We start from the raw sequence: 10,920 nt of genomic DNA, 5'->3' as shown, positions 1-10,920 counted from the left end.
TTCGAAACTAACCAACTTATTCCATAATTATTTTTTACCTTAACACAGTTAGCAGCTAAAAATAACTGCTAAGAATAAATAAGTTTTGTTTATCACAGACTGGATGATAAAGGGGGGCGCTGCATTGAAATGGATGGACAGCACCCCAAGCTTTAAGATAAACAAACTTAGTTATGCTTCCCCCTTCTCTAACAGCTGCTCTTGGTGATGAAACCAGATATTCATAATTGATAACATGTGCCCCGAGAATACAGATTAATAATTCAGAATTATATACATGTACAAAAAGTTAGCTATTCAAGATATTCTTGAAATGTTGCACCTTTACTTAACAAAGCAAACAGTTCAGTGTGTATGACATGATCCTTTATATCTAACACATTAATCAATGAACCTTTTCTGAACTCTGAATTTGAAATAACCAAATTGTTGCATTGACGGATGTGTACCTTCGTGCTTTTTCCTCAATCTTAGTCCGGCTCTTACAATCCTATGAGCCACATTGTTGCAAAATGAACCAGTCTCATCCTGCTAACTCACCCTGGCTTCACTGCATTCCCATAACCCTGCAGCAGTCACAATTCATTCTAATCACTTTACAAAACAATCTTTAGCAAAAGAAAAATGCAGACTTGTGAGCCAATTTAAGAAATAACTGCTGATACATCAGTTATTGACTATTTCACTCCTGCTCATGATAGTGCTCAAGGCAAACTGGGAACAAAATGACAGCATCAACTGTATGCAATAAACTGTTGCCCAGGAGAGCACTGAAGCCTTAATTGACAGCTGTCAAGCTAATGGAGGCAACGCCAGTTGATTCTGGAAAATTCTGTTCACTGGTTAAATATTTCAAAGAAACTTTCAGGCAGTCTTATGGTTATGCTTTTTCCCTTCTTTTCTCTTTGTTGTTCATTCCTTGCAAAAGCTGAGAACGGCCATAACTAATCATTCTGTCAGTTGGCTGCTAGGGAGAATCTCCATCCAGCAGAGCAATGTGTGGCAGGTTTGCAGGCAAATAATACTGCAACAGCCAACCACAAGTACCTCTGTAGGTACTCTACCTCTCACTGCTTCCTTCATGTTTGGGATGATGGCAATAACAACTAAACAGATTATCTTAATTTGATGAGTACAGTACTGCTTTCTGCTTCACATAGTTTATCTTTATGATTGATACACTTTTCTTTGTGAAGATTATTTTGTATCTGACCAAGATGACACTGTTGGTACCAACATTTTAAACTTTTATGGAGCGCAGCGGGGAAATGGAAAGTAAATGCGCGCCTGGTTTAAATGTTCTTTCTCTCTCTCACATTACTATTTTAAAAATATATTTGAAAGTTTTTTTGCTTTATTTTATCTGCTTATGATAATAGAGCAAAAATGTTTCAGTTTACAGCTGAGAAAATCATCTCATGCAAATATGTAATTAACACCCCCTTTCAGAGAGTGCATAATACTCTACGTACATGCAGCCCTTTGATGATTGTTGATTTCTGTCCTATTGAATCCACAAACTAAATCAATCTTTTTACAGATTCTTGGCGGCAGTTTTAGTCTTCTCTATTAGACAATTCGCAATGTGCTGTCACAATCCAGCAAGACATAAAGAATTTGTGCACCTGTCTGTTATGTCTACTAATGCTCCATTGCTGAGGGTTGTTCATTGTTGTTGCTATTCTACCAGAGACCATTAAAAGGCCCTAATTTCTGTGACATGATTATCCAGGTACCAAAGTCCATTTGTCACCTGCAGCAGAAAATTGAGTTAATGCACAACTAAAGGCAACTAGGACTGTGTAATATCAACTTGATTACATCAAACTAGCTGCAAACCTAATTCTGCTGTATGACAGTGCGTGGAGCTTGTCATCTCCAATCATTAAACCTGTCAGGAATCCATCAGGTTTACAGCTAATTAGGTGAACACTAATGAAGCTGGCAAAACAACTTTTCTTTTTTTACGGCTGAGCGGACCTTTCAGTTTGGGAAATCTTGTGTATACTCAATACACTCAAGGTTGCTGGGGACTGGTTTCCCAAAGTTACCATCACAGCACATCAGGCGACATCTTTTTTTTGTGTGTGTGCTACTTCCATCACTACAGAGCAATCAATTTGTCATCACTCTTTGTATACCACAAAGCAGTCATGAACCTTATAACTTGCAGCTGTGAGGGCCAAAAGAAAAAAAAATTACAGGAAGTTGCTGTGCCTCTAACAAAACAGAAAAAAAATCATGCACAGCTCACTAATTTGTCTTCATCTACCCATCAGCAGCATAAATATCCTTTTCTTCCCCCTCTTTTTAAATAAGTGGCTTTCAGTCATCAACACCCCCCCTTCCCCATATCCATTAGGCAAAGGCATTTTGATAAAGTACGCCAAAGCCTGTGTATGGGAAAGAATGAAAGCACTCACTCTGCCAACTTCTGATTGACCATTAAGCTATTGATGAATGTGCCTGTCAGGAGAGAGACAATTAAATCAAATATGAAACAAAGTCGTTTTGACGGGTCATTTTGATAGAACAGTCCTATTCTTCCATCCTTTAGAAGACATGCATTTAAGTTTTTGTCAACACCTTTTTATCTCTCTTTTTTTAAAAAATCTTGCCCAATCTCCAGGTTTTTTTTTGGGGGGGGGGACAGAGGGGGAAGGGAGGAAAAGAGAAGTGAAGTGGTTTGACAGCTAGATGACAGGGCGGGTGTTACGTCACAGGCATGTGCGTTGCCATGGTGAGTGATTTATTGATGTTTATCGGGAATGAATAGATCAAAGCACGCCAGATGACAGGCAATCAATCAGGCATCAAATCAAGGATGGCAATTGTCTATAAAAACCAGTTCCATTCCACAACCCCCATTGTTGATCGTGGAGCTTCCTAGTTCCCTGTCCAACACACACACACACACTGCAAGAGAGAGAGAGGTGGGGGAAACTTAACTGGATTTGACATTTTTATATATCAATATAAATACGACGCATTTTAAAAAGTACAGACTGGAACAACCCTGTCAGTTAGAGTGGGCTGTCAGCTGACAAAACTTGTTTTTGTTTGTTTGGAGATTTATTTTATAATGGAAAAAGCTCTGATTGTCCCAGAGTGGGGAGGGAGGGGTGACTCAAGTTAACCAGAGAATTAAAAAGGTTTTTTTTTTTGGCTCTCTTCATGATAGCATTATTATTTTCAGAAGTGAATGTTGCCCCCCCCCCCTCCACGCGCCGCCGCCCCCCGCCCCCGCCCCACACACATTTTTATATATATATTAATACATACATAATATATACACAGAATCGTACCTGCTGAGCGCCGGGGCGCTTCCTGCTTCCTTCTCGGCATGTTGGCCAGAGTTAGTCCGGCAGATCCCCAACTCCCTCCAAGGTGGCTGCGAGGCGGCCGGGCGGCGTTTTCATGCAAACAGCGACGGGGCTTCGGGCTGGCGGGAGCGGGCACACAACGCACAAAAAAAAAGAGTCTCAGAAAAGGGGGGTTAAAGAGAGCGAGAGAGAGAAGGAGAGAAGCGAGAGCAGTGGACACTCAGTCAATGAGAGCCACACAGTCTGCCTGTCTCTCACTCACTCACCACATCGTCTCGGCTCCTCACAGCCACTCACTGGGAGCTGCAACAGGCAAGCTTAAAAGAAAACGAGCTGATCGCGTCACCCAAAGTCGGCATTCTTTAACTGTCAACTTCCAAATAAAACAAAAAAACACACGCTCACCGCTCGTCAACATCCGACAGCACTCGGCCGTCACCCCCCCCCCCCCCCCCTCATTCCCCTTCTCCTAAATCACACCAGCTTTATTTTAAACATAGAAGACAGCGACCATTCAGCTGGGCTACTGTTCCCAAGTTACGTTGGATACCCCCCCCCCCGCCACTAAATCGCTGACTTCTTTTTAAATTTCACAACTTCTTTTCTGAGGGGAAGAAAATAAAAGTGCGAAATGATGAGGTAACTTGGATTTTCCACTCCCCAGCCTAGCGCCATCCTCCCAATCTCCTGTAGCTCGTCTCTCTCTCTCCAAACTAGTGGGTGGGGGGGGGGGGAGTGCTGAAGCAAGCAGCCTGGCGGGGCTGGGTTTATTTTTGTACTCACAGGGTTCGCTGCCGCGGTGTGTGCCTCTTGCTGGTAGAGGGATCAGGCGACCCGGGAGACCAGCTCGCCACCTTCCTGACGCCCCCCTGCCTGGAGAAGCGGGCGTGCGGCGCAGGGCTGCCGCTGCTGCCGGCCGAAGCTTCAAGCCCCGGGCAGCTTGGACGGGCTGGTTCGGGGAGATGCGCCAGCTTTCTGCTGCCCGCGGGTGAGCCTTTCGCCTAGTCGATGATGAGGATGACGATGATGCCTTTCAGGAACCTCCATTTAGACAGGGATCGATTGGCTTGGAACTCGATTGCGCGCCCCTTACGGAAATGAAGATCAGAAGAAGGGGCCGGACTCGAACTGTGTTCAAGTGGTTTGGAGAACATGGATCAGCAAATGCCAAACAGTTTCTTGGCTACCAATTGCACTCCCCCCCCTCCTCCTCCTCCTCTCCCTCCTCCTCCTTTCTTGGCAAGGCGGGTGTTCAATGACAGCCAGGGCAGAGCAAGGGGCGATCTTTCTGTCCCAAACGCGTCTCTCTCTCTCTAAGATGTCAGGCAAGCGGTAGCAAAATTCTTGGGAGGAGTTGAGCAGGAGGTGGTGGTGAGAGCAGATCTGACTGTTGCTGGTAAGACCAGGAATGGCCAATCTTCCCCATTCTTCCTCCTTCCCAGGTCTGGAAGCCTTCCAAATGTCTGAAAACTGGGCAGATTTAAATACCTTGCGTCATAACTTTTTTTCTTGCGAGCCGTGTCGACTTTGTTTCGAATCCCTCTCGTTTCCCCTCCCCAAGTTCCTGCACCGAATCCCGCTTCACTCTCAAGCAGCCGGCGCCCGTGGCCAAGTTGCCTGTTTTTCTCTGCCCCCCCCCCCCCCCCCCGGTTTGTCACAGGATGAAACGCTGCAAAGTCGCCGAGTCCCGGCAAGTGTGGGTGCTCCTGGAAATGACGAATTGTTTGACGAGAGAGAGAGAGGGTGGGGAAAGTGGTGAGTTGTCAAATTCTGCTTCTCCTGCCAAATTTGGTCAGCTTTATCTGGTCGCCAGTCGCAGGGGCTTCTCCACTCGGTCCACTCTGCTGAGAAAAGGAGCGATGTGCCCGGCCAAAGAGGCTACTACTACCTTGCATCCTCCCCGGCTTCGCATTCAGGGCTGACTAAGTGACTTTCAACGGAATCGAGATGGTCTTAGCCCAATCTAGACGTGCACATTCCGTTAGATCCGCCCTAACATCTGTCCGTCTAACCATTGGCGCATCCATCAGTGCCACGCTATGTGCACACTCCAGCAACGATACCAGAACACATCAGGCGCGATCTCTCAGTGTTAGACACAACACACACACACAATACCGTGCAGCACAACACAACAATACGGCAACAACAAACCCGCCTCGCAGTCACTGCCGCCCCATCACAAGCAACTTCATCAGCGTTTTCACCCCACTCGCTGACATTCACACGCCGCTCTGACAATAGAAAAGAGGCAACTTTTCAACCCAGAGTCACACAATTCATTTAAAAAAAACACCACAGCCCGTCCTCACTTGGCCCTCGAGCACGTTGGATCAATCCTAATGTGTTGTTCAAGACCGATTCTTAAATCAGTAACTCCATTTTATCTAAATATATATATTTATATATATGTAAAATCTCAGGAGATAAATGGCAACATTTTAACAGATTGAAAGGATGTGCAGTAATTTGGGAGTACCGTTGAAAAGACCATGTGCAGGCTAATTTATTTTGATATGTTTTTTATTCCATCCAGAACCACGAATAGGGGCCTATTGGTTTCACACATGGGAACAGGAGTTGCTCTCGGTGACATTCCAGGCCATTGGAATTTGTCGAGTTTTTGATGTTGACAATGGGTAAAACTGATTCAGTGACAGGGCAATCCTATGTGAACTCCATCCCGTACTTAAATACGGTGACTCCAACTTGCACGGAATTAAATGCCCAACTTTAGTGCAAACTATATTTGTTAATTTGTGCGTTTAATGAATCCCCCCCCCCCCCCCTCTCTTTTAGAACCGCGTTCAATAACGTGGAATTCAATCTGTCAGTGCAATAACACCTCTCCAGATTCAAACACACCCCGCCTGTAAGTGAGACGCGGTGAGTGTGTGGTTCACGGAGGGGCTCCTCCCAAAACCGGCCAAAATACTTTCTATAAATCACAAATGATGTCGCCGATAAAACAGTGTTCAGTTCCAGTGTTGCACATTTAATGAACACCCCGCAAAATGATAAAACGCCGATTGAATCACCTTGAATCTCGGAGTTTGCGCCTCGTTCAACAATGCAGAGAAACACGTCGGAGGATTGCAAAGTTGCTCACATTTCATTTTGTTAAAAGTTGGCCAACTTGATTCATTTACATGTTGTAAACAACACAGCACCGACCATTCAGAATTATTCTTATAACCCTGACCGTGTTTTTACAAATAGATATTTCTTGATCCATTGCAGCTTCATACTTTGAAACAGTTTGCTGTGGTACATATTAAATTGCTCATTGCATATCTTATACATTGGAATCATTTATAATGACACTTTTAATTAGCTATTTACTGGAGCGTTTTGATGCATGCGAATTAACAATCACCCCAACACAAAGTAATCGATATAGATTACATGTCCAAATTCGATAAACAGTGTTCCAGTGGGGGTTGTCCTCCCTTTTTGGTAAAATACAATCTGCCTTCTGGCGTTCAATAAAACCCTCCATGTGCTAAAATGTACTGTTATATTCGGCACTAAAAATTGATTTTACTGTATGAGATATTAAAATGAACTTTTAAATTATTATTGTAATGCTTCCAGCGCGCGCAAAACTGACTCGGCGTTGTTGGCTATGCCTCTATAGAATTCAGATTTAGATATTTCTAATCTGTGAGAATAAATAGCGCCCGGCCCGAGGTCGCAAAAGTACAAGTTCCTGTAAAAGTCAGATGTCCTGGGGCAAAGGGTGGAAGGGGGAGGGAGGGGGAGGGTTTTCTGCTGCCCCTCTGCTTCAATCCTTTGCCCTGCCTGAGTTCAGGTGAGTGATAGTTGTGGGTTTTATATCTTTCCACTCGTGATAGTAATCATTTGGGCGGGTTCTGTGCAGTTTCTGGAGTCCTAACAATAAATCTCGCAGGCAGACACTCCTGGCGAAGCAGCCTTTGTGCTGGAACCGGGCGAGAGGCGCCCAGTTTGAGGCTGTGTGCACTGGACAAGAAATGTTACTTTGCTGGAAGTCACTCTGATTTGAGCTGATGCCTTGTAGACGAACTGGCACATATCTGATCAGTTCATTTTGAGCTTTTTTGTTGTTGTTATACTGTGCACCACGTTTCCGTGTTCCGAGGGAGAGCGGTCTGCACCCCGCTTGCTGCCTCTATGTATATGCTCAGATCATATCCTGTTACATATCTGATTAGCAGGTCATTAGCTAAGCCCGGGGTAAAGGGATTTCATTTTGGTCCAAATGAGCGCAAACATGTCAAGCCAATTATCAGCACAGGGGGTTGAAGTTTCACCTGACTGTCGCCATTGGAAATGTACAGTTAGAGCCGTGTGCCGGATTCTTTCAAAAGTCTGACTGACCGAGCAGAGAATGTCGAATTACAGTCTTAACGCTTTAAACTAATCCCGAAGGAACCTCCAGGGCCCTAATGCACAGCGGCTTTGTAAGGTGAGGTCATACGGACTGAGCTCAAAGTCACGACAATCAGAACGAACGGGTAAAAATAATGAACCTTATAAAAGTTGTAAAGTCTGTGCTCTTAACTTTAAAACACAGACACACGAACACGGCGTCGAGAACGGCGAGAGCTGTCTTGCAGAAGACCAAGAATTAAACATTAAATAACATCTTGCACCAGAACTCCGTCCGAGGCACAACTGTTCCCACCCACCACCCCCTGATTATTCTTCATTGATGTAGCAAGGGCTGATTTTTTAAAGTGTAATTGTTATTAATATGGTGTGTGGCGTTCAAGCTGGATAGAGGCACAGCATCTTTCCCAAGTTGAGGCGAGAGAGTTTGTGCTCCATAAATGATGCACACCTCATGCTCGCTCTTGGTTTCAGTCATGGATCCGGGGATGACATTGCTAAATTGCCCCACTGCTGAAAGATGATATTAGAAATGTTGCCGTCTGCCTTCTCCAATCAGACATATTTCTACCAGGGCAGATATCATTTCCCGCAAAGAACCCACAAAATAATCCACCTTTATTTTTACATTTTAAATTTAATCCTGTTGGTGATAACGGTACAACGCCCGACTGGAATGGCAACGAAGTGTAGAACGGATTTTTGACACGAATATATATATTTTAAAACAATAAAAGTATTTGATTTATAAAGTCCGCCCCTTCCCCTGTCACCATCACTAACAAATTGTTCTTGGACTGAAAACAATGTGCCAAGATTTATTGCAAAGATATCTATATATATATATTCCATTGAACCAAATGCTGTTTTGCAGTAACATTTTTAGCGAGCGGTTTCCATTTCAAGATGCCGGTAAACTCAACAGCCAGAATATCCATTGCAAGAGAAGAGTTTTTCAAATGGGCCTACCTCCGCACATTCGATTCAGACATAAATATTTTCAGTTCTTTCTGAGGGCATCTATCCATCGGTCCTCACTTGAGCAATATTCCCAGCTCAAACAAAACGGGAAGTCGATTTCCAATGAGGTAAAACAAGTTCAGTTCAGCATCTTTATCCCCCCCCGCACAAAAAAAAAAGAAATGTCATTAAAACTCTCCCAGAAAGTTTACCACAGTATAAGCCACATCCCAGGGCCCAATCTCCGTTAAATAAGTTTTGGTGTTCATGGGAATAAACAGTTCTTGTAAACATTCGGGAGCTGCCTGGGTAACTCCGGTTCACTTTTAGCAAAATGTCTTTAAAATACTTGCACTATAATCTGTGGACTTGTTCCATGTATTTTAACCCTCTCTAAAACATCTACCGCCTTTGTTTGATTGTGTAATAAACCGGCCAGTGAATATTCTCCATCAGTTCATATCTGAAAGCGAGGAGCAGCACCAATCGCAAGAAACCGTAGACCTCCCGATAAGCCTTTGGCAGTTTCTTAAAAAAACAACTTAATGGCAAAACAAATCTGAAGAAATTGATCCGCATCAGAAGTAAAATGAAAATGAGTGGAACCTGGAGCTGCAATTAGCCATCATGGTGGTTCTCCTCAATTTTACTGATAACATTTCTTGTGAGAGTTGTCTCAGCTGTCAAAAGTTAACCTTCTCAACACCCATATCACCTGCTGTTGAATTATCAAACTCAGTTTACAATTTTGTCAAGCACTCCTGGAGAGCATTCGTTACTTGATTTATACACAAAAGAAAACTGATTTTCAAATTAACGCATCATTTTTCTGTAACTTTTTGTGGGAATGAACCATTTTGTAATTGGGATGAATTGCAGTGCAGTTTTTTGTGAGGATCAGTCAAACCACAAGAGTGGACAAAGTGATAGTGCAAACTTATTTCACCTTGGTCATCACTATTTTCCATGTCACAAAAGTCCCCAATGTGATACAAAACTGTAATACCAAGGTGCAAACCATAACACATTGCATTTACGCAGCATCTTCATCATTGTGAAACATCTCAGAAGTGTAATCAGACTAAAACTTGATGTTAGACCATGTGATTAAAAGCTTGGTCAAAGAGGTTGGTTTAACGAAGGGGTAGAAAGGTGGGAAGAGTTAGGGAGCAAACTTTGTAGTCTTGATCCCATGTCCCCCACAGCTTCACAGACATGCTGGGATCCATGCATCATTGCAAACGCTCACATTATAATGATTCTTTATGTCATGATGAAATTAACACTTTCATCATATAAACTGTGTAAACAGTGCCAGTGAGACTTTATTTGCAGAAAATAAAATTGCTAAGAAACTTATATAAGCATTTGTGTTTGCAAATCTATAAATTTCCATTTTAGTGTATTAATTTTTAAAAAGTGAGGTATGTAAATAGATTACCTCTGAATGTCTCAGAAAGAACATTCAGCTCTAGCATGTAACATTCTGAAGACTTGTGTGTCTCAAGCAGTAAGGTTACACTTGTAAGATGCCGCAGAGTTTGCACTTGCATCCATGAGCTTGTTGCATTTCTGCAAATCTGGATAGCTAAGGTTAGAAGTACATATAACACCAAGCCCATTAAATAAGACATTATAATGCTTAATGTTATCCTGTAAGGCACAGACTGCAGATTGTCTGCTGGAGAGTATTCGTAATTACACCACAATTTGCCATTTAGAACTTATGTCAAGAACAGAATTTTAGAAATAGGGTATTTATGCTATGGTACATATGATGTGTCCTATAAGATCAATTCTGCGCCCTCCAACACGCAGTTGGAAAAAATGTTAACAATACCCACATCAATGCACTTTAGCAAATGAGCACATTTAACTTTTCTAGCGAAATTTGACATGTTCAATTTTTAACGTGTAAGAGAGCTTTACATATTAAAATTGTGTAATCATTTCTCAAACTAAAATGCCATCTACTGCATCAAATATTATACTATTTTAATTAACAAGATAATCAAAATCTCTGCTACAGCTTCACATAAATGAACACAGATTCAGTCATCTGTATCGATCGTATAAACTGTGTTTTATTATTGCTTTGTTGCATAATACCTTTGTATAAGTGACATTTATTACTAGATACAACCAACAGACAGTCCAAGTCCAAATAGCTTACATTTTTTTCTTGTTCACCAAAGTCAGTTTTACGTCTAATATTTCTAAAGTACTAAATGTTTGGGTACAAGATGTACAAATGTACTAAACTTCT

The 10,920-nt window shown here is 42.6% G+C and overlaps 1 protein-coding gene across 5 annotated transcripts in view; it reads right to left on the bottom strand.

The window, feature by feature from the left end:
* Window positions 1-4,949, bottom strand: part of tshz3b (teashirt zinc finger homeobox 3b) — an 87,827-nt gene extending 82,878 nt beyond the window's left edge. For 2 of the 5 annotated variants that reach the window (XM_072518135.1, XM_072518136.1), the window contains exon 1: window positions 3,306-3,581. Coding sequence is in view for 3 of the 5 variants with exons in the window: in XM_072518132.1 (XP_072374233.1) it covers window positions 3,306-3,442; window positions 3,590-3,594 (142 nt within the window). In the remaining 2 variants the exon portion in view is untranslated. The other 3 variants (XM_072518133.1, XM_072518134.1, XM_072518132.1) reach the window with 3 other exon arrangements.
* Window positions 4,950-10,920: the final 5,971 nt, after the last annotated feature.

This window comes from Scyliorhinus torazame, chromosome 10, assembly GCF_047496885.1.
Source record: "Scyliorhinus torazame isolate Kashiwa2021f chromosome 10, sScyTor2.1, whole genome shotgun sequence".
Taxonomy (NCBI): domain Eukaryota; kingdom Metazoa; phylum Chordata; class Chondrichthyes; order Carcharhiniformes; family Scyliorhinidae; genus Scyliorhinus; species Scyliorhinus torazame.
This window is presented reverse-complemented; position numbering and strand designations above follow the sequence as displayed.